The 25654-nt window shown below is 32.4% G+C and overlaps 1 protein-coding gene across 2 annotated transcripts in view; it reads right to left on the bottom strand.

Moving 5' to 3' along the window:
- CADM2 (cell adhesion molecule 2) overlaps positions 1-25654 on the bottom strand; it is a 1062587-nt gene that overhangs the window by 59309 nt on the left and 977624 nt on the right. The window contains exons 8-9 of one of the 2 annotated variants that reach the window (XM_060010480.1): positions 22173-22351; positions 4258-4377 (exon numbers count right to left, since the gene is read on the bottom strand). In XM_060010480.1, coding sequence (XP_059866463.1) covers positions 4258-4377; positions 22173-22351 — 299 coding nt within the window. The remainder of the gene's footprint in view (positions 1-4257; positions 4378-22172; positions 22352-25654) is intronic. The other variant, XM_060010481.1, reaches the window with a different exon arrangement.

Genomic DNA, 25654 nt, shown 5'->3' with positions numbered 1-25654 from the left:
AGTGCAATTATAGTCTTACAGAGGCAGAGACAGGTAATAATTAGGCATTTAGGAGTTTTTCTGTGTTGGTAAGTACAAAAGATTCAGTTGTGAATTCTAATTTTAAAAATCATGATAAATAGACATAATCACTGATATATCTCACTGTGTCTCATATATGTTTCTTGACTTTTCAATACCTTTATATCATGATCTGTAAATGAGGGTGCTTGCTGTTAAAGATTCTTAGATTATGAGCTAGTTTATAATAAAATTAAAATTATACAGTATGATAAAAAATTAAAAAAAATGCTTTCAAATTAATGATACCATGCAAAAATAATATTAATACTAGAAATCATATCAGGTCATTTGGAAGCATTTTATAAATTATCATGTTTATCTCATTAAAAATTTATTACAGTGACCTAAAAAAACCCCAAATTTATAAAAGAGTATATATAGATATAGATATATAGATATAGATATACAGATATATATCTTTTGAATTAGTTGATAGGATTAATCAGGCCACTAGTCTTAAAAAGTTGCAATTTCTATAAGCAGAAAATTAAAATGTGTTGTAGCAGTGATGCTTTGTAATGCAAATATTTAAGAGATCTATAAAATGTTCAGGTTTTAGGTATATGATAAATAAATAAGAATCCTATAAAATTCATAGAAAATTTATAAATTGTTGTTATAGTCAAGGATAGATAAGTAAGTTCCATATGCTCTAGTGCCATTTTAATATTTAATTTTTTTCACATAATCAATTAAAAATAGGTTTGAAATTAAAATGTAATCAGTGCACTAACACCAAAGAATTTTGCCAGAATTAAAACTAGAATTACTATAGGAAAAATATACCATTTCAGATGCAGCTACATGTGAACACATTTGTTTTACTTAAAAGAACTAAGCAATCATTGTCATACATTGAGTGCTGATTATGTTGCCAGAACTCTAGACATTATCCAATCCTCAAGGCAATCTGAGAATTAAGTGTTTCTCATTTTTCTGACAAAAATGCTGATGCTAAATTTGGTTCATCATCTAAGACCAAAGACTTTGTAAACAGAAGAACTGAAACTCATACCTAAAGATATTTCTCAGGCTCACTTATTCTGTCTTTCCCATGACTGTTCAAGTTTGCTCCCTTCTCTGTGTTATAGCACCCTTTTTTGTAACAAGGTACTGCTAATTGCCCGCTTTTCTTCCATATGGTTGAAGCTCCTCTTCCTGCACACAAGAATGCATTTCATGTACAAATTGAAGAGATGTGCAAATTCTCAAGGTTATGACTAACAATTGGAGTAGCTTCTTTTGGTCTATTTTATCTTGATTTTTAATATAGCAACAGCTATGTTTCTTTATTTTTAATTGGATGTTTACCATATCTTAGGATAGAAATCTCAGCAATGGCAGGGGTGGTGAAAGAGTGTAAATGGAGATATGAACAGTGATTCATTTGTGGTCATTTATTAAATAAGTATGTATATAGTGAGATAAATGTTATAGTTTATGAAATTTGAAGAAATGCCGTTTAAACCTAATAAAATTAAATATAGTTAGCTTAGTAATTTAGATTACTGAATGAGAGAAAGAGATGAAAGTAAACAAAAAAAAATTGGCAAGTTGAAAATATTTAGTTCCTAGCTTTTCTTAGGCAACATATTCTTATTATATCTTTTAAACTATAATTTGGAAACATCTTTCACTAATTTATAGATAAATGAATTCCACTTAAAATATAATTGCACCTGAAACCTCTAATTTAATAGGTAATGCACAGCTAAGTGAATATCATATAAATTAAAAGGAATATAGTACAAAAATCATAAAATATTTATTTATTGACTGAATCCCCACCTCCCTCAAATATGGACTAGAACATTAGTCATGCAGGTGAGCTTGGTGACCTCCTTCAATTCCCAGTTGTTCGTTGAAGATAGGAGGGAAAAATAGACATTACACTAACATTCAATGTTGGTGCTACTATTTTTTCTGTATAAAGCAGATGCTATGAATTGCCTAACTCATAAAATATGCTTTCTTTTCACATATCTTGGTGCCATTTGAAAAATAATATCTTGCAACTATTAAGTAAAAAAAGAGGGAATCGGGGTATGTGTGTGTGTGTGTGTGTGTGTGTGTGTGTGTGTGTGTCTTTTTTGAGGTTTATTTATTTGTGTGCTCCTTTGAAGGAAAAATAAATTTTTTCAGCACTTTTGAATTCCATGGTGTAAAGTTCACAAAACATCTTAGGAAATCTTTAAAAAATGAATTTCCTTGAAAAAGTAGAAAATTGATTTCTTTTTAGCAGGCTGGTTAAAATGGAACAGATAAGAGTCACTTAAGATGCATGTAAACAAATATAAAAGATTTGTTCAACACTTCACTTTGAAATAAAATATTTTCTATTATTTTAGCCTTATATATATATATATATATATATACACTCACAAAGAATATGAATACTTTTCATTAATTAAGTATAGACACTGATTATTTGGGGGAAATGTATCAATTTAATTGTTAGTGATTTCAGATACAATATGTTTAATCCCCATAATTTTAGGACCTGGCATAGTGCCATTTATATAAACAGCAGGTACTTGATAAATATTTATTGAAGAAGAAATGAACTAGGCTTTTTTTGTTATAATTAGGTCTTTTAAAAAAAGTTAAGTCAATATATATCTCTCTCCTTTTCCAACAAAGTGATTTGTTTGTACAGTCAGAACTTAATATCATAGAGATTTTATTGGTAAGCAGTAAATTGCATTTCATTTGAATTACTGTTTGTAAAAAAATCTTTAGAAAAACAATAAAAGCAAAGTAGAACTTTAGATATTTATATTTCATATAACATCATAAAGTATTTTTTAACTTTTTCTTCATTTTTATTATTTTTCTACTCATTTTTATATAAGTTGTTATAAGAATGATCTTTAATCTCTTCTACTTATAGATTTAGCTCAAATACAGTTTTTTTAGTAATACTAGGTATTTTGAGAAATTCTTAATGTTACTATCATCAAGCTTTAGCTATCAATCTTGTACACTGTATAACAGAATTGACCAAATTATTAAAAATTAACAATTATAAGATACTAAAATATTTTTCTGGAACAAGAGAAAAAGTAATATAACTATAAAGTAAAAGCTAGCAGCAACTCAATATAATATTGAGAATTACTAGAAATTCTACGAAACACAAACAGTCTAACTGAACAGTCTTTACAAGTGAAGGAAAATAATGTTAAGTCTATCCTTGACAAAACTTTAGATATATATTATTGTAAAGTCCTCATGATTTCAAATTACATTGTTACATTTAACACATATTAGGACAGCCAACGTGACATAAAACATGTATAAGAGTAAATGACAGACTTAAATAGGACAAATTGTCTCTGAACATTGCTTATGCAGAAATAAAGTTTAAAATGTGTATTTCTCTAATGTGCTCAAACAACTTTTTATTTCTTCATCATCTACTAACTACTTAAAGCCTACTCAGAAATGATTTTTTATATTTCTGAACCATGACATAATAATTATTTTTGCCCTTAAGGATTACTTCAATATCTTTTAGGTTGCTCTGTTTGAGACAAACATACTTATTAGTAAACGGATGCCAGAAATTACTCATGGAGCCAACCATCAATTCCTGTCATCCTGGACAAGTCTAGAACATTTGCTTTCAGAACATTCTGTTAGTAGAATAAGTAGCTCCACTCAGCAAATCACTTCAGGCTGACATATTGAATATTTACCTAAAAGTTCTATGTGGCAAATAGTTTATAATGACCCCTGGATTATGCCAATTTTACAACAAATTCAATGCAGCCATTTTAATCTAGTTGTAGAGGAATAACAAATCAGTAACATTAAACTAGGGTCTTAAAAAAACAAACACTACCTCTGCATTTTTGAACATCTTATTTCTTTGCATTTATAGGGTAAGGAAAAAAAACAAACAAACAGTGTCCCATGTTCACATTTTAAACTCTCAATGTTGCAGAGCTCCATATATTCTCAACCTATATTCTGAAACATTTTCATAAGAGTCATAATTGACACTAAGAAAAATTAAAATGTACCATCTTGTCTCATATTTTATTCCAACAACCTTAACTGATAGTAACTGAGGTGACTTAATTACTTCTTAGAAGTAAGTAAAATTGGATCTCTATTCCTCTACACTTTAAAAAACCTTTAAAAGCTCTATTTAATGTGTTTCCCAGGCCATAACAAAGAAGCATACTGTACCTCGTATGTTGCTGGATGTTGCAGATGTGGTTTGGCTGGCTGTTATGGCTACAGTGGTTGTGACTGTTGCAGTGGTAAGGGAGGGGATGATAGTAGTGGGAAGCAAAGTGTTGGGAACATCTGGTGAGTGGAAAAAAAAATATAAAACAAAATCATATCATGCAAACAAAAGAGAAACACAAATGATTCAAATTACAAATACATATATCTTATTTGGGTTGAACTTTTAACAGGCTTAAACAGATTATCAGGTACAAAGCTGGCGGTACCACGCAGTTCTTGTCATTTTGTTTTTCATTGATTTTTAATGCTCCTACACAAAGCAAAAACTTGGAGCAATGTTTGACTATAAGCAGATTGCCTGCAATATTTAGAGTAAAACTTAAAATGACAAGAATTCATTCGTTTGCTGAGTCGTTTAAGAAGTTTGACATGCAGTAGCAAAATACAGAGGTAAAACAGAAACTGACATGCTTTGTCAAAGAAGTAAACAAAGAAACAGCACAACAGAAAATAAACACAAATAACACCACCATATAAGATTAAAGAAATGTTAACGATGGATGAATATATGCATGTTAAATACTCTGATTTTTTTTTAGGCAAACAATGATAGGAAATAGGATGAAAGCAATCTTTAGATACAAACAAAAAAGAAGCCAACTGTTACTATTATTATTACCATTATTTTGCTTTTCCTTTTCTCACAAACGGTGTTAATGTACAGTTTAGAATCTTATAATTCTTACCCTGATTAGCTGGTAACGCCTTCTAACAATTTTGCAGTACCTAGGAGTCTTTAACAAGTATTGGGTCAACTAGCATGGAACTCAATATTCTGAACTGTTTATGACTTATTTTATTTGGCATACCTAGGAGAAGTTATTGAACATATATCTGAACCATAACATTCAACCCCTAGTCCATAATCAGTCAAAGTTGGCAAAAGTTGACAGTAGATTCAAATACAGAGAACATAAAAAAGAGAAAAATTAGCTTAGAGTTTAACACCAAAATCTTCCTTTTACTCAAAAGCAGCTAAAACTTTGAAAAGCAGCATAGAGAACACTGAAACAATATAGCCAGTGTCAAGCAATGAGAACTTCAGTAAGATCCTCAGAGAGTCAAATCTTGTCTCAAGTGGATAGGCATAAAATTTACACAGTGAGGAAATTAGAAACAGTTCACAAATTACCTGTAATTACTGTGCTGGGGTTTGATTTCACATGTTTGCTACACAGCTCCTATATATTCAGAGTGTTTGACAGGTTATTTTGCTATTAAAAAGCTTCCTGTCATTCTCTCAATTAAAGTCTCTGAGTCACACCAAATTTTTTCTAGTTCCTTACTTCTGATAAACAGCCCTACTCAATCCTCAGACTTTAACCTGCTGAATTCTCTATGCTGGAGACATCAGAAAACAGCATGAGATCACTCTCTTATCTTTGGTATTTATGTTTACACCTGTTTCCTGGCCAGTCACATTAAGAAAACAACCTTCTGAAAACCCAATGGTGCTACATTAATCACTAGAGAAAATGGGTATTGTCTGGAGTGCGATTACCATGATCATAAAGTAGAACTGACTTCAACAACATTAAAAATGAATAAATATTATGTATATGTGCACATATGCTTCTTGTTTACTAATTTCTATAATAACTTCTTATTTTCATTGTAAGCTTTCCTAAATAGTTTAGGCAGACTGGAGGTAAATGAAAGACATTTTCTAAATTTAAAAAAAGTAATTTTAATTTTCACGCATTTCCAAAATAGAAAATAATACATTCTTTGTCTGTTAGCAAAATCATTTGCTCATTAGGATCTCAAAATATATGTATTTCATTAGTGCAAAGGGAAATATCTTCCGGGGCTAACAAATATAAGAATATACAATGATATTAGTCCTTTAAAACTCCATGGAAAGAACCCAAGATTACCAAACCTATCACTGATTATAAAATATTACATTATTTGCTATCAGAAAATGGGTTAGAATAAAATTTCATTGTATCTGAAAAGCAGTGTTTCAAAACCAGCTATATTATTTGATTCTGGAGTGCAAATAACAGACTTTTTTTTTTTTTTAAGCCAAAAAACCCCATATTGTTTGTATTTTTTTCCTTACTTCATATCAACAAAGATGGGTAATAATTAACTCTGATTTGTTTTGGAGATAGTCTATATATTTTCATGAGCATTCTTATATATACCAACAATATCCTATTTCCCATATGAAGATGCATGATATATAGGGTTTTGCTCACCAGGCTAATATTCAAAAAACATTTAAAAAATGGGTAGTTTTAATAATTGTTAATCCACTTTAAGAGAACTGTCCTAGAGTCTTCTACAGGGTCCAGATAGATGAGATAACACCACTAACCATTATTGACTCATAGTCTGGCTCCTGCTTATCTGCTCATCATTCTCATCTTCTCCCCTTGACTTCATATGTACCTAAAAACAAACTGGCTAAAAGCAATTTGATGGAAAGAGCCTTGGCCGATACGACAATTGGGTCAAGAAAATGACCTGTCAAATAAGAAATGTCTCCCAGTCACTGTTACATATTTTTAATCACTAGTAACATTATTTCATCCTACATGTTCTGAAACATTTTAAACACTTTCATTTTTGCAAAAATTTTGAGGATTTCATCATTCTGTTCTTTCTTTTTATCACACATTCATGTCCATCCAATTATTTCAACTCTATTGTGAAATAGCAAAAGTTGAAATAATCTTAACATTCAATACCAGGAGATTAATCAGAATCAACTACAACTCAACAATGTAAGATTAGTTAGAATTAGTTGTAATTCTCAGAAAGGCCAAGGAAATTGTGTGATATTTCTCTTACCTAAACTTTCTATTGTTCTGATTTTATTGTTGTCAGTCTCCCCACTTGGCAATTAATCTTTGAATAGAACTCTGCCTACTTTATTGTTGGTACCCTAGCACAATTTAGAAGGTCAGCAAAAGTTTACTAAATGAATTTGTTCATAGCATTATAAAAATAAAACATATTTTAGGGGATCTAGAAAAGTTCACTTTTTTGACAGGTCAACTAGTCAATATAGAACTAAAATATTTCATTACTTCTGCTCAAAAAAAAATTCTTCTCTGTGTTTAATACATACAGACAACTTTTATTTTCTGAAGGATACATTTTCAAGATTATAACCTACAAATTCTTTCTTCAATAAATTTCCTTGCTAACAAAATGAATCTTTGCTTACATATCCTGCAACTTTGAAAGCTGTGTGAGCCTGACCTGAGATTCATGTATTCCACACCACCTTATGAACTCTCTCCAGTTTCAACTGATTTGAGACTTTCCAAGAAAGGGTGTAAGACAACGAGGGCTCACTAAGTAACTCTCATTGTGATCAGTGGTGAATGATCTCAACAAATTTATGAGTTGTCTATTATTATCCCCACTTAATGGATGAAAGAACTTTGAGATAGAGTTTCCTCATCTTGAAAATTACACACATATGTATAAATATGTTATATTATAGAGAAAATTTTCTTAAACCTAAGTATAATGCAAAGAGAAATTTCTCTAACACTCCCATCTCAAGATCATTTATTTTATCTGTATGATTGTAACTCTTCTTCTTTTTTTTTTTGCCATACGCAGCCTCTCACTGTTGTGGCCTCTCCTGTTGTGGAGCACAGGCTCCAGACGCGCAGGCTCAGCGGCCATGGCTCACGGGCCCAGCCGCTCCGCGGCATGTGGGATCTTCCCGGACCGGGACACGAACCCGTGTCCCCTGCATCGGCAGGCGGACTCTCAACCACTGAGCCACCAGGGAAGCCCTGATTGTAACTCTTGTCAAGGCAGAAATTAGTAAATTCTGAACTGTCTTCCTAAGTCCAAATACCCAACTCTCTAGTTTTTATCCTACAAATGAGTGGCAACATTTGGAAACATTCAGCAATTATTTTAAAGGTCCTGGTTTGATGCATTCCCTTTTGCCTTTTATTTAAACATTGATTATGAGAATGAAGCTACATTTTCATAAGTAAATACGAAATTGAAAACATGAGTAATAATAATTTGCCTTAGTTTTAAGGTATCTAGAATTCTGTACCTTTTAAAAACACTATGTTGTTACTAAAAGAATACTCAATCAAATATAGTACAGGATAGAAAATGCAGGTCATTTTGTCCCCAAGACACATCCATTTTTGTGTCTACAAAGAATAAAAATACATTGATTCATATGCAGAAGAATTACAAACATGTGCACACACATAATAAAAGTAAGTTACTCCTGGTTCAACATTAATTTACTAATTCTGTTTATAAAGCCACATAATCTGCAATCATATTAATAAGTAATTTGCTGAATATGACTTAAATTTAGAAGATTTTAATATATGTCTTACATGTTTACATCCTATGATTTAAATGGACACTAAGATAACTATAAATAAAAAATAGAAAAATTAATGGTATGCAATTTATGAATATTAAAATTCAGGAATGATAACTGTCTAACAGACAGGTCAGTCAATTAACTACATGATATTTCATCTCTGTTTTCTACAATACAAAGATGTGCTCAAATTTTTATTGTCATTTTCCTCGGAGAGCATGTTAATTTAATCAAATACTGTTGAATTTGCCTGGAAAAAAAAATGGTTAAAATAAGAAGTTCATCATTTACAATTTACAAAAGAAATTTACTGTATTATATATTTTCTAGATGTTAAAGTATAAATAATGAAGTTAGTAATTGATAAAATATCTAGTGCATAAAAAAAGGTATCTTGAGGAGTGCACAAAGTGAAAATAACTAGATTTTATTTTTCAATTTTAGTTTAGATCTGATCAGATAAATTAGCAAATACAGATAAATTATTCAGATATAATTTAAATCCAAACAAGAGAAATTTCAATAAAGTTCTTCAAAATCAGAAATAAAAGCATATTCTAGTTAATAATAAATTTGTTTGAATATGATATAAAAATATTTTCAAATTGTTAAAAATTTTTATCACAATATATACAAATGTGTAACACCAGATTCTCTGAAATTGTGATTATGTGTTTAAAATCTTTGCCTAGCACATTAAATCTTAGGGAACTACTTATTTACTATATACTAAAATGGATAAATCTTGCTAAAATAGCTTCATGATTTAAGTAAGATATTAAAATTAATTCATAGCGGTCTATGACTCACTATCTAAAACTTTATAGTTTTAGTGAAAACTATAGTAACCATAGGAAAATCAGAGATGTCCTTTAAAGGAAAAATTTGAGCATTTTTATTGATAGGAAACTGAGAAAAATAAAGGTCCCAGGCATGAAAATATTTGCTTATAGTTTTACCTACACATAAGATGTGGATTAAAATAAATTACAGTTTTCATTTTGTTTGTAACATATATAAAGTGCTGTTCTGACATAAAAGGAAAATTCAGGAGTACTTCAATAATATCAGACAGAACCCCAAATCTAGTCAATTGCACAACTGCATATTAGTACAAAGTCTAAGTAGGCTGCAAAAGTTACTCATGTGAGTGAACGTTGGGTTACAAATAAATGCAGTGTAAATACTGTGCGTTACTTCTGTAAGAACCTATTCATTTGCAGAAACACAATTTTAGCTCACACAACAAAGCTGTTGAGTCAGGAAACTAAAATCTTTGTGTCCGGAGACCATGGCTAAACTTTGCTATGATAAAGTCATCAGTCCACCATGTCTCCTGCTTAACCTACATGACTCTGATGTGAACTCCAAACTGCACCCACCATTGTCTTCAGATACCTCAATGTTAAGGTTTTCTGGAACAACAGGGGATAGAGGTCTTCAGAGCATATATATGCCTGGCTTCTTTTCTTTATCTCTTATAGTACCAAGTTAACATAAACAGAAAAGCAAAGCCTGGAGCACAAGACATCTTCCCTGACACAAGTGCTTTCCCCAAGTTCTAGACTCAGCTCCTTCTGTTCTCTTTGCTGCCATGTTCTCAGAGCCACATCCTGTTTCACAACATTAGTTTTCTCTTTCTTGTCTATCTTTCAAGTCCAGTTTAAATATGATCTCATTTGTAAAGCATCCCCCAATTCTGTAGAGTTAATACCTTCCCTCAGTGTGCTTTCAAGCACTTTGCACACACCTCTACACATGTTTATTATACATTATATGACCATGACATGTATGTTTATGTACCTATCTTTCCAATAAACTGTAAGCTCAATCTTTATAAATCAACTTGTCTTTGTTTTTAAAAATATGATTTTGACTTGGGGCAAATTTACTCTGACCCAACCCCTCAGTATCACCCAATCTCATCTTAGAATAGTCTCCCTTTTCTTGATGTACCTAGTGAAACACCACTCTCAAGTTTCAGCCTGATTCCTACCTGCTCTGTGAAGACTTCCTTGACCACATAAATTCCCCTTCTCTGAATACTTTTTGTGTTTTCCGAGTTTACCTCTGCTTCCCTCATTTTGTTATCTATACCCCGCTGCCATGACAAAGATGTTTACATTCATGACACACTACTATGAACACACCCAGGGTTATGTGTCTCTCACTAGCTACATAGCTCTCTCTCTCCTTCCCTACTTATCAAAATACATGTGTAGCACTATGGTAACATTTAAAAATTTTCTCTAATTAACATAATCAATTAATACACTCAATTATTCTAACTTTTATTAATAATAAAGTTCACCGTAAACAGAATACATATCAGAGCTCTTTATGAAATCAGTGGTTGAAAACTGGGAGGCTATCACTTTCATTTGGCACTTAATGATTACTAGTGTTTTCTTTTGTTTTTGTTTTTTTTTTTCATGAACCAATAAGATGATAAGCTAACAGAAGAATTAGACATCAACTCCATGGTATATTTCTGTGCTTCCTTAGGGTTCCTAGCTCTATGCTTTGAATTTGACTGGTGCTTTATAAATAATGCATCTTTTGGTGGTAATAGCAATGTTGTCAATAGATAGGAAATGGTATCACTTTTAATAACGTGAAACAGTAATTGAGCCTTACACATGGTTAATCTCTGTAAAAGACTGTCCTCTCTCCTCCTTTTACCATTCATGAGGTAATTTTTAGGAATTCCTGCTAAGAGTCTTCAAGTCTAAAAAATAATTTAGAAAATTAAAATGCAGCATACTGAAGAATCTTATATTCCAAATGCAGTCTTTCAATGTTTTTAAAAGTGTTAGAGCTCTAAATCACAATATCCAATTCAAAACAATAGAAAAGGGGCCCTTTTTTTCACATCCTAATGAAGGAATTCGAAAAATGCAACCACATTTTGTTATTGGAGCTTATTAGAGCACAACAGATCCTGTATAACCTTGTCAAAATGAAATCAGTTCCAACAAGCACTGTATACAATAAACTGAAGAGTGGTACAGCACCTTTTTTCCAGTAACGAGCTTTTCAGGTTAAAGGTATGTTCTGTTCTCTACAAATTCAGTGTACAATAATTTCTAACTTGTCAACCTCTTTTGTTTTGTGGCAGTTTCTCTTTTTAAAAATTGCATTCTAGCCCATTCAGAATGGATTTTCAGAGCAAAATTAAGTCTAAAGAGTCCCAGAAGCCCAAACTGCTTGTTTCTCTCTAAGGACTAGTGTTCAATCGGGAGAAAAACTGCCACCATTTAGTTTGGACTCCATATGTCTACTTCCTTTCTGCTTTATGTCACTAACTCCCCTGGGTGGTCCCAGGATAATCAAGAGTGAATTCAAACCAAGGATTATTAGTGGAGATATAGAAGATTATTAGTGGAATATTATTAGTCAGAACTCAATGTATACTAGAAGTATTAAGGTAAGAAGTGTCTTTTTGAAAGAAATTATTCGCATATCCTAATTTTAAAAATAACAGGCATCCTTAACTTTACTGATAATTGCACTGCCATTGGAAGCAATTGTAAGAGGAAAAGTTTACTGTATTTGCTTTTTTGCCTGTGCAGAGAAGGACATTTATCTATTCCCATTATATTCAGCTACATGTAGCAGCCTATTTGGGTTATAGCATAAGAATGGATAACAGTACCAAGGCTCTTACTTAAATGACAGCCACCAGGTTGACAAGGCCTCAACTAGCCAGAGCATGCCTCTTCTTCCAGAGCTGTATGGTAACCTCATCTGCTTCATAAAAAGGAGCCCTTTTAAAAATTATATTTGAATGCATCCATATTTATTCCTCTGATAGCTTCAACTGGCTTCACATACTAAATGGAATCCTCATACAATAAAAAAAGCTGTTCTTGAAAAATAAAAAGTACTGCAATTTTAAACTGTAGGTGGTAACCCAAAGTCATACGTAATTACAAGAAAAGTTGATGAATAAAATCAGTTTGTCATTTGAAAAAAATGTATGCATTTTTTTTCTTTTAAAATACTCTTTTACATTCCAAACTGACAAAGGAAAGTGAAATTTAAAGTGGGAAAAAAATGCCTTTGAAGTGAATGATTCCATACCATTTAGCTCCACCTACTTCCATACTAGGAGTTCTTTCCTAAAAGTGCTTTACCAAAAAGTAAATCAGATGATTTGATCAAACACTTTAAGTTCTGTGAGGATGTCAGTTTCCTCTGAGAGAACAGTACTGTCACCCATTAGAAGAGAAACTTAAACCAAATATAAATATACACAAGGGAAAGTATGATATAGTAGAAAATTACTGATTGAAAAATCCAGATATTTTGATTTTTCATTTAGGTTCTGTGATAAAATAACTGAGAGACATTTTGCCTATAATTTAATCCCTCTGAATCTATGCTTCTTCATCTAAAAAAAACAGAGTTTAGACCTGGTCATTTATTCATAAATTATTCCTCTTCTTATTTAATACACAAATTCCATAAAAGAGTAACAATGGGTTCTGGAATCCTGAACTAAATATCCTTAAGGCTTAACTAAACTGTGCTACTGTACTATGTTACCAATTTGTAAGTTAAAAAATGCTGTCATTAAATTGGAAGTTATTACACAGCACTAATTCTAGTGAATTCTAATTTTCACATATATGTTTGTTGTCTAATCGATTTTTAAAGCTAGTAAAATGTATTCAAATAGAATATTTAATATTGCAATATAAAAGCTTATTTAAATGAAAATTAAAGGAGAACTTGGGAGTATTTCAAAAATGTTATTATAAACTTGCTATCCTGTAACTTAAAATCAACAAGGGCTATTTGTAAATACTTTTTGTGTAAGCATATTAATAAATAGAGTCTCTTGGATGTATCCACAACAGATAATCCCTAATAAACACTAAGAATAATGTTAAGCAGAATTGTGAAGAAATGCCTATTGAGCTCCACTTTTAATATGCCCTCCTATCACCTGTAGCCCTAGAATTCAGAGTTCTCATGCAAAAGCAGGGTCTTTCTTAACCTTAAAAAAGCTTATTTAATAAACGAATTCCCACATGGAATTTGGTGACACAGATTGATAACATTCCCCAAATTATTTATATTTAAAATATAGGCTCAATAAAGAAGTGAACATTTTACCAAAGTAATATATTTCTAATCGTGGAATTTCATATTCTCCTGGCTATGTCTCCTGAAATATTACAATTAATGTGGGGACCTTGAAACATCTGTGAAATTGCATCATGGTAAAACATATGAGTGAAAACACCTCATTGGTGTATTTTTACTAAGAAGTCCAGGCATAATTGAGAGTGTTTACTTATTTATTATAGGATCTACAGTGCCTGGCCTAGCACTTTATATACAGCAGATACTCAAGAAAACATTTCCTGGAATAGTAAAATATTACTAGTAGTAATATCATTGTGATGTGGATTTTCAGGCCATGCATCAGAGAAGTTTTACATCTGTTTACATTTAAAGATAAATGTTATCTTTATAAGAGATGATATATTTTAAAAAAAGGGAAAGGATATAGATTTCCAAAAAACAAATCCAGTTTTAAGTTAGCTATCGTCATAGAGTTTTGTGAAAAGATAAACAGACATGTGAAGTCAATTGCAAAACTCTTCTAATTTCAAAGATTTCTATTGGAGATGTGAATTCTTCTATACACAGTTATTCATACTGTGCACTGCTTAAATCCATAAGGTGGCATTTACATATGGATTGCCAAGTAAATACATCTCACTTATTTTCCCAATATTGGATGAAAGTTAAAGGTCTTGATTTTGGTGACCAAGGAATGAATATCATTACCCTGATTTGGTTCAGAAGTTAGGGCAGTGTATACACACACATACACGCATATACACTTAGGTATATATGTGTATATATGTGTATGTATGTGAATATGGGTTTGTGCATATTTATGTATGTATATATGTATCTATACATACATATGTGTATTATTTTATTAAGGTTTCTTCTGTTGAAAGAGAGAAACAGAGAGATAAAGAAATTTAATTAAAGAAATATTTTTGATTGCCTGCTATTTAGAAGGCACTGCTCCAAGATAAGATTTCTGCTTTGTGCATATAACATATGCACATAAATGCATACATATACAATATATGTACACATGTATAATACACATATACATGTACATGTACATATCTACAATCAAATATACAACTAAAATACCAAATAATGATAAATGCCCTGCAGAGAATTAAAATAAAGTCATATGTGACTGGGAGAATGGTTTGGAAACAGCGCCAGCAGAACTTGCTGATGAATTGGAAAGAAGGGCAGAGAAGATTCAAGGATAATTCTTAGATTCTGGAACAAGTATGTTATATGTTGTTACAATGTTTGTGAAAACTACATTTTTGTAAGAAGCTACAAAGCAGATTTTATGTAAAATCTTCGTCTAGTTAGGCATGCCATTGTTTCTAAAAAGGAATGCCAACAATTTCCCCCCATGGGTGATTGAATATTGATTGAATTTCTCTAATGAATTAATGCATATATACTTGGGGAGAAGAGCTCTATACATTTTATAAAGCTATATTCTAGCCTTTTTTGCACATAAAAAAAAAATCTAGAAAGACTAAGTGCCATGGGTATAACCCTTCTGTTCTGAAATTGACAGAAAAGATCATATATAAAGAGTGCAAGGGAAAACATTTTACATGTTGGATTTGTTGGGTGGTGGAGTCTTTCTTCCCTTCAGACAGGAATGAGGGTTTTCCGCATGGACACCTTAGTCAGTGATCCATCTAGGTACCACAGAAACATTTACTTCAGAGTGGTATCTCAATGAATTTTTACCTTGAAAGGTGAAACTTTATCCACTTCAGGCTCATCTTAAAGAGATGAAATTTAGCCTCAACTCTGTGTTGAGTAAGCCTGTACATATCCACTTTTCAAAATGCTTTATAATGAAAGCAGTGCCCCTGTCTCCACTACTTGATCCCATTTCACTTCTCTCTGCAGAGTTCAACAGCATATTCATCCAGTCAGAGGTACTCCTTTCCCACAGGCATCACAGCTCTCCCTGCTTATTCATGTCCAGAGATGCTATGTTTTATCTCAGCAATTAAAGAAGGTACTGTTTTAAGACTCATCCAGCTAGTTTATTGTCTGGAAACTCTCAACTGGAGATGAGAGCAGCAGCCATAGGCTTCTTCCATCAGTGCACTCTTTGTTGTTCCACATGGATGTCTTTTCTATCCTTTTCTTCCTACACCGTATATTTTTCCATCTATGCTTCTAAAGAAAGCATCTCCAAAGGAAAAATGCTCATTATGAGCACACAGAATCAATTTACCAACTGGTAGGTCTGTTTCCATGTGAGGAAACAGATTTTAGCTGAATCCCTTTCAAATGTTTGCTAGGCTGGCTGTACATCTGTCCATTAATCCAGTCTTCTCTTTCCTGCTCCCCACCCACTCATCTGAGCTCAAAGATTCACTCTCTTATTTCCATTTTGATCTGTATTACCTTTCCTAACAGCACAGCTAAGCAAAAAAAATCATGTAGACTCTCAATGTTTCTAAATGTTTTGTTGCTGGATAATTATAACAGTAAATGTAAGTGTGACTGCCAACCTTTTAGTCTAGCTATGTATTTACTATGAAGCACAGAAGTACACTCTTAATTTTAATTAATGAGAGTTCTCATTAGCTTTCAAATCATTGATAATCATAGAAGGAATATATAAAATATATACCTTAAGACTAGGAAAGTATGTATTATAATCATATTTGCTTAGTTCTAGAGTAAGACAAATTTAAACACAAATTTAGGATATTACTTTATGATATTCCTAATCTGTTTCATAATTAGTATGGCATGCATCTATATATGTATTATTTATTTTGCTAAATTTAGGATCAGGAACTAAAACCCTAAAGCAATTGAATTTATATCTTGTACCTTAGTTAAGTATTTGAAGGAGATAACAGATGGTTTGGAAATGTGTGTTAAAGTGAAAGAAAGGCTACCCTCCATGACTCAATTTCCCTCTCTCCCATGGTAAACAAATTGACTGAAAGGAAGAATCAGCACCTGGGATGGGAAGTGAACCTGCATTTACCTGTAGTCTCTGAAAGAGACGGGTATCTAAATGAACAACAAAGTTTGGAAGCTTGGTTTGATGCAGGAATTTGTAATATCTTGGTGTACAACATTCTGCCTCTGCGTAATTTTGACATTTATTATTAAACAATAAAGGTAAAGTGAAATGAAAGTAGCAGTTGTATCAATTTTTTTAAAGCTGGAAAGGCATATTTAATAGTTTGATACCTTTCACTAAACGAAAACACATAGATATTTCTAGCAGTAATATTCTCTTACTATAAAAATTAAAAACCTGAAACACTATTTTTATAAATGTTCTTACTAGCTAACAATAAAATGTGATGGATCTTATTCTATGTATGTGTTATTTTTGAGGTAAATTATCCTGGAAACAAGCGAACAAACAAAAAGCAATATCACATTTTTCATCAGTATTCATTTCAATAGATACATGAATAAATATATAACACAAACCCTAACTGTCAAGTGATATTTTAGGAATACAAAGTCAGCAACTGTCAGTAAACTGATTGGCATTACATAAACAAGCTTTTTATACTATTTCACTTTCTACCATAATAATAATACTAGTTATGAAAAATTTTACTTGTTTTTATACAGTCCTACATATGAAATTTGCTAGAAAAAGCTAAATATGTACATATAAAGAAAAGTAAAAATATGGAAAGGTGCATAGTGGATAATTTTATTCAAAATAAGAATAACAAGAGTTAAGATAATGAAGAAGTAATGAATTGTTATAAAAGCTTATTTCTGTAAGTCAAAAACAGTGAAGTAATGGAATAAAAGTAATGGTAAGATAATTTTAAATTTCATATAAGGGCTACTATGGTAATATGAAAAGTAAATTTGAAGAGAGATGGTGAGTATCATGAACAAAGTTCTGGAATAGTGCATCTCAACTCTGCCATGACTGTGTGAGACAGCCCTGAGATGGGTCCTAAGTGGAGTGTCCTCTCCACTGAAGCTCACAGTGGACTCCCCCTTACTCCTCTCTACAGTGTGGACCTGTCATAGTTAGTACAGCTACTGGCAGAAGAAGAAATAAGTTACTCATTTTTTCTACTTGTATTACTGTATTTCTTCCCGAATTCTGGGGAGGGCAGATGATAGTAAAAGAGTTCCAGCACCACTGTCCATCTTCCATATGTATTCTGAGGCGTGGTTATGCCTTTCTCTAGCATGAGTGTGAAGGGAGGTCAAAGGCATTGGGATAGTTGAGGAGGAAGAAGTATAGGATTTGGGGGGAAGTGGTAATTTATGTTTTCCACTCTTCATAGATATTCTTTCAAAATTTCCCAGGTACTATAAAGTTCTGACACTTCCAAAAGAATACTTTTTAAATAAGTGGATGACAAATAAATATAAGGACTTGAATCATCCCCAACCACAAAATAAGATTAGTCTCAGGTCATTCTCAGTTCTCTGCAGCCATTCCTTGTGTAATGAATAGGTATCTTCTATGATTTCTATACTAAAAGATGGAGATCTGGGTAGCATTTCTTTGAGGAGAGGATATTTTACCTAAACTTTCTGAACTTGATGTTACATCAGAGAAACAAGGGTGATTATAACTTTTATCCTGCTCTCTCTATATTACTAATTTGCTGTAGTGTTGATTTTTAATGATCTTCTCCATTGCTTAGTTAACAAGAATATAGAATTTTCTCATTCTTCAATAGGGATAACTTAATTTATGCTCTGGGTACCATTCAGGGAAGACCTTGGGCAGTAAATTGTACACAACCTTTGGGTAAATTTTGTACCAGAGCACTGGACTGAGATTGCTTTAAGGTATCATAAGACTACTAGTAATAGTATAATAATAATACTCTGATTTATTATTTATCTATGTTCCTGGCACTGGTGGGTACTTCTATTTATGATGTATGCCATTTGTTTATAAATAATCCAGGAGTACTGTGTTACTATTTTTTTTGTAATTCCAGACAATTGGACCATGCTGTCACAAACTATGAATATCTACATCATTGTATATCCATACTCCTATAACTCTTTGACTTTTGTACTATACTTACTTGAATGCTTATCGTTCATGTTTAACTCTAAGCTTCTTGAGTGATATTCACCTTTGCTCCTATAGCGCATTTCACTCAGTGAATAAATGCTAAATACTTATTTGGTGAATGAATGAATATCTCCTTTGATCTGAGTTCTCCAAATAGTAAAAACAGCAATGGAACAGTATATTTCAAGACCATTAATATGGAAGTAATTAGCCATTCAAAAGAAATAAATAGCATGATAACAATAATAACATGAGAGTAACTTCAATATTTTTTATACAGAAGTAAAAAACAAAAAACTACTGTGCTCACAGGAATTAATAGTATCACTATGGCTACTAATTTAACAGATTAATTTTTCCATTGCTGTGCTTGTTAATGAAAAAATGGTACCTTTTTTCCTAATGGAATCTCTACAGTGCAAACGTTTCTAAAGTGTAATTTTTATTTTTTTTGTTTTTTTTGCGATACGCGGGCCGCTCACCGTTGTGAAGCACAGGCTCCGGACGCGCAGGTTCAGCAGCCATGGCTCACGGGCCCAGCCGCTCTGCGGCATGTGGGATCTTCCCAGACCGGGACACGACCCATGTCCCTTGCATCGGCAAGTGGACTCTCAACCACTGCACCACCAGGGAAGCCCCAAAAGTGTAATGTTTTATCTTACATGTATTTGTATACATGTACTGAATTTTGTTAGGCCTTTCATTGAGAGTGAGAACCAGACTGGCAGTTTCAAATTACCATCTGAAATTGTAATGTTTAAATTTGCAAAGGTATCATGGGGTTAGGGTGGAGGGGAACACTCCAGTGTCCATGACATACAAAGTCAGTGCTGTTAACAATTAAATGTGAAAACATTTAAATAATGCACTTCCACTGACACCCAAAGAATAAAATCTAACCATTAGGATGGTACCTAGATAGCAGATGATTTCACAGCAAAGTGCTCTGACCTCCATCAAGTTAAGAATCAACAGAACCTAGATAACTGTGGTAGAATCAGAGACAGTCTCAGCTCATGAAAGGCCCTTCTGTGCTAGAGCTATATTAAATTATCACAGCTAATGTAAAATCAAACTTGGTGTAAAAGATAAAAGTGTAAAGTTCTCACAAATGATCACTTATCACTTCATTCCGAAATGCATACAGTATTCATTATAGATTGAAATACCACTCAAATTTCACCATTTAGTTGGGTTTTGAAACAGCCAAACCATTAACAGAAGAGAGTAGCTTTTTATATTTATACAACCAGTGACTAATGAAACATTATACCCTGTGCGCAAAGGAGGAAAAAAAAAAACCCTTTATTTTGTAATGAACCCAATTGGAGCCCTTTTTAAACACAGTGTAATATGGTTTCACTGTTTCATCGAGCCTCTCATTACTTGTGTCAATAATCCTAGGTAAACCACTGTTGAACTTCACAGCAATTTATCTAGTAGCATGGATAGCATTAATCTATGGGGTGCTTTTGATGAATTGTAGTTCAAAAAGAAAAGCCAAAAATGACTTCTTACAAAGTGCTCAGAAAAGTATCTATTAGAAATATGTCAACTGCCAACTACCTAAAGGTAGCTTGGCTATTTAGGAAATCATGCTGTTGGCTAGCTTGCAAACACTGAGAAAACATATGAATTTTCCCCACTTGAATTACTTTAAAAAAACAAATAACATACTTTTCATCTAAGTATATTATTTTTTCTGTCACTTCCCTTCTAATTCTCTATATTTTTATGTCATATTGCTTTCAACACAATGTGACATGCTATGCAACATGCCCCAGGTTCCAAAACTGTTAGGTGAGACAAGCGCTTATCAAGTTGAGGGTGAATCAGACTTCATTTCCGTGACTGCAAGATCTAAACATCCAGGTCAGCACGAACTGAAAGCTACTCCTGGATCCTGCTCTAAGAATCTAACTTATCTTCTTGACACACTCAGTGGTTGTTATATTCTCTCTGGCAGTGAGCCTGGTAGGGTTTATCTACAGGGGGTTACTACATTTAATTCCAATTTATCAGTCTAATTTGATTAGGCTGATCTTTCCCAAAAGCTGGAATTTGCACAATTCATGAGATACTAGAAATTACTCTCTCAGCTCTGTTATCTTCAAGATGTTTATATGTGGAAAGTCTATTCAATGCAAGACTTTGTTTGCCTTCAAGAACAAAAGTGTTATTAAGAACTGAGAAATGGTAGACACTAAGGCAATTTGAAAATAAAGTTGTAAATTGATTTAATACACTATTCTTTCTCCAATTTTGGCCTGTATCATAAAAAAGTAAACATCTTGGAAAAAAACACAAATGGGATTATTTTTCCCCTAAAATTAAATCCCTTTACAAAGAATTAGACTTTATCCCCCAAATTCCTTTTTGGAAAGGTATAAAATTAACCCATGCTTCTTACAGTTATTTTATACTTAGGTTCATGAGAAAGATTTCAAATAAATGTACTCCCTTCAGGATTTCTAAGATCCATTGGATTTATTACAGCATTGTGTAATTTTTACACAGTACTCATTCAAATACTGTAATATTGTGTAGAACACAACATTAGTCTTAAAAAAAATGTTTTCTTGGTGAACTATATGAGAAAAATCTTACATTCTCTAATGCTTTTTTCTCTTGGAGATTCACATTGTACCCTATAAATAAACTCTGAGAAGTCTTGTAATAAAGAAACCTGACTAATTTTGTTTATTGTGATATTTATCGATTTCAGAAAAGTTCATCTTCGTCTAACAATATGTTAAAGCTACCTCATGAACAACTTGTCCTGGCTTTTGGAGTTTAGGAAAAACAGAGATTCTTTTTAATCTTGGGTATTGGCATGTCTTTTTGCCATTTTCCTATATTTACTCAAATTGTGAGATTATTGCAGAGGAGAAAAAAATGTCTGTGGGTGTTTCAAATTATTGTTCATAAGAAATTAGTACAGTTTTCACTAGTATTGTACACCTCTGTCTTTGCTACATCTCGATTACATGCTATCTCTCTTTGTAAAACTAGTAATAGTGATTATAAAGCATATTTTTATGATAATACTACCAAAATTAACTCAGGGAAAATATTGTTTTCATGATTCTGATTTATAATTTAAAGCATAAAACGTAAAGAAAACCATTAATATGATTTACTATTCACCACCAAATATTATACAGTATATTTATAATTAAAAAATCTTTCACAAATATAAATTTTATTTCAAGTATAGGCTGTAATTTTATTTTATTAGTTTGACTTGAAACGTATTAATTGTGAATCATGAAGATATTTACACTTATGAGAAGTCCTTGTGAAAGAAAAAGAAAACCCATTTAAATTTGTTTATTATTCTAAAGATTTTGATAAATTTAAGCAGTTTTTCAGGTCATTCTTGCATGTATAATAATGTCAAAAGGTACTCACCATGTACAATGAGAACATACTCTGCACTGCTTTGGCCAATGGTATTTGTGGCTTCACATCGATATGTACCATTATCCGTTTTGTTGAGGAAAAGAATGTTTAGCTCCCTACCACTCACAACCATTCGGTCAGGATCTGGTAATTCTCCGCCATCCTTTGTCCACAAAACAGGTTCTGGCCTATTGGATTTAAACATGCATATAAACAAAAAACATATGAAATGTTACATATTCTGTGAATTAATTAAGCAATTTATAAATATTTAACACTCATTTCATGGATAACTATATGCTAACTTCTGTAAGGTACCAAAAGAATCATAATGCACTCACTCAGAAGATTTTGGAGGTATGGCAATTATAATTTTATTCTATTCTCCTTAACTAAGCAGACATGTATTAAGGAGCTAATTAGTTGAGTCACTATAGCAGTCACTGATAGATAGCAGGTCCTGCAGCCCAGATTCTGTGGCTAAATGTCTCATACCTGCTGGTCTCTGGAGGATTGTCTGTGGGCTATTGGAGCAGCCTTCCACAGAGGTATCTGGAATTATACCTTTGCATTTGGGGCCACCATTGTGGGGGCACAGCTTTGCCTGAAACCACCTGAAATTTCTCCCCCTTACCTTTCCTGCTTTCTCATCCCTCTAGAGGTTTTCTTTTCTGCAAGTTATCTCTTTTCTTTTCTTTTTTCCTTAGCTTTACTGAGATATAACTGACACACAACACTGCACTAGTTTAAGGCGCAGAGCATAATGATTTGATATATGTAAATGTTGCCACATGATAACCACAATAAGTTTAGTGAACATCCATAACCTCACATAGTTACTTTTTTTTCTTGTGATGAGAACTTTTAAGATCTACTCTCTTAACAACTTTAAAATATACAATCCAGTATTATTAACTATAGTTGGCATACTATACATTATATCCTCAGAACTTAAAACTTGAATTTTGTATCTTTTGACCACCTTCACCCATTTCCCCTATCCCCCACCCCTGCCTCTGGCCACTTTTAGTCAACATTTTACTGGAAGTCCTAGCCAGAGCAATTAAGCAGGAAAATAAATAACTGGTAACCAAACTGGAAAAGAAGAAGGAAAACTGTCTTCATTTGCAGATGATATGATAGCATATAAAGAAAACCCTAAAAATTCCACTAAAAAGCTCTTAAAACTAATAAATGAATTCAGTAAAGTTACAAGACACAAAATCAATAGACAAAAATCAATTGAATTTCTATACACCAACAATGAAATATCAGAAACAGAAATTAAGAAAATCTATTTTATAATTGCATCAAAAAGAATAGAATACTTAGAAAAAAATGTAACCAAGGGGGTGAAAGATCTGTACACTGAAAACTATAAGACATTAATGAAAGAAACTGAAGAGGTCAAATAAATGGAAAGATGGTCTTTGCTCATAGATTGAAAGAATTAATATTAAATGTCTATACTACCCAAAGCAATCTACAAATTCAATGCAATCCCTATCAAAATTCCAATGGCATTTTTCACATAAAAAGAACAAACAATCCTAAAATTTGTATGCAACAACAAAAGGCCCCAAATAGGCAAGCAATCTTGAGAAAGAAGGAAAAAGCTGGGGGTTTCACACTTCCTGATTTCAAATGATATTTCAAAGATATAGTACTTAAAAGAGTATGATATTGGCAAAAATATAGACACATAGATAAACGGAATAGAAGGCTCAAAAATAAACCCATGAATATATGGTCAATTAATTTTTGACAAAGGAGGTAAGAATACACAATAGGGGAAAGGACAGCCTCTTCAATAAATAGTGCAGGGAAAACTGAAGTGCCACACACAAAAGGATAAAGCTGGGCCCCTATTTTACGTTATACATAGACATCAGCTCAAAATGGATTAAAAACTTGAATGTAAGACCTGAAAATGTAAAACAGGAAAGAAGCTCCTTGGCATTGGTCTTGGTGATGATTTTTCGGTTTAACACCAAAAGCAAAGACAACAAAAGCAAAAATAAACAAGTGGGACCACGTTAAATTAAAAAGCTTCAGCACAGCAAAAGAAACAACTTAAAAAATGAAAAGGCAGCCTATGAAATGAGAAAATTATTTGCAAATATTATGTCTGGGTAAATAAGATAAGGAGTAAATATCCAAAATAAAGAAAGAGCTCATACAAGTCAGCAGCAAAAACCCTGATTAAAAACAGATAATCTGAATAGACATTTTTTACAAAGGAGATATACAAATGGACAACAGGTACATGAAGAGATGCGCAACATCACTAACAGCCAGGGAAATGAAAATCAAAACCACAATGAGATAACACTTATACCTGTTAGAATGGCTGCCTTCTAAAGGACAAGAAGTAATAACTGTTGGGGAGGGTGTGGAGAAAAGGGAACTCTCCTACACTGGTGGTGGGAATGTAAATTGGTGCAGCCACTATGGAGAACAGTATGGAGGTTCCTCAAAAAATTAAAAATAGAATTACCATATGGTCCAGTGATTCTACTTGTGGGTATATATCCAAAGGGGGGAAAAATCACTGTTTCAAAAAGGTATCTGCACCCATATCCATTTTAGCACTATTTACAATAGCCAAGACATGGAAACGACCTAAGTGTCCATTTACAAATGAATGGATAAAGAAAATAAATTCCAAATGTAATGGAATACTATTCAGTCATTAAAAAAAAGAAAGAAATCCTGCCATTTGTGACAATATGGATGGACCTTGAGGGCATTATGCTAAGTGGAAAAGTCAGACAGAGAAAGACGGATACTATATGACTTCACTTATATGTGGAATCTAAGAAAAAACTGAACTCATAGAAACTGACAGTTCTCCTTTAATCAAATACTTGCAAACAATTCTCAAAATCTGCTTTCAGGGAAGAAAGGATAAATGAATCATGAATTTCTGTCTTCAAAGAGTTCAGTCTTATGTAATTGTTAATGATAAGAATGGTTATTAGTATCTGTCACCATGTGTTGACAATGTCCTAGTTACTTTACGTAGATTTACTATAATCCTCGTAAGAACATGGTGAGTATCATTTTTAAAAATATAATGCAGATAATAATATAGACGATTAGAGATGTATTCAAACCCTGGTCTGAATCCATAGTCAATGCTTTTCCCACTACCCCTTGTGTTCTAACATGAGGAATATTTTCCTAGTTCTTCTATGTCAAAATTTTTAAATTTAAACATGATTTTATCTTACCATTATAAATTATTTTCAAAAAAGCTTTAATTATTTGTTTATTTTGGTGAAAACGTTGAACTTATGCTTTGTTGTCGTGAATACAATTAGAACATAGGTTTTGATAAGTGGTGTCTATGACTACCACAGCTTTTCTAAGGTGAAGAATATGTATTTTTTCTGACAAAATTTTGTAAAAGAAATAAAAGTTGTGAACCAAATAATAATAAATATTGTAAATTGTATCAAAATAAGTAGATCAGCAGTATGGTAAAAAAA

This window comes from Delphinus delphis, chromosome 4, assembly GCF_949987515.2.
Source record: "Delphinus delphis chromosome 4, mDelDel1.2, whole genome shotgun sequence".
NCBI lineage: Eukaryota > Metazoa > Chordata > Mammalia > Artiodactyla > Delphinidae > Delphinus > Delphinus delphis.
The sequence above is the reverse complement of the archived record's forward strand: the minus strand, read 5'-3'. Positions and strand labels throughout refer to the sequence as shown.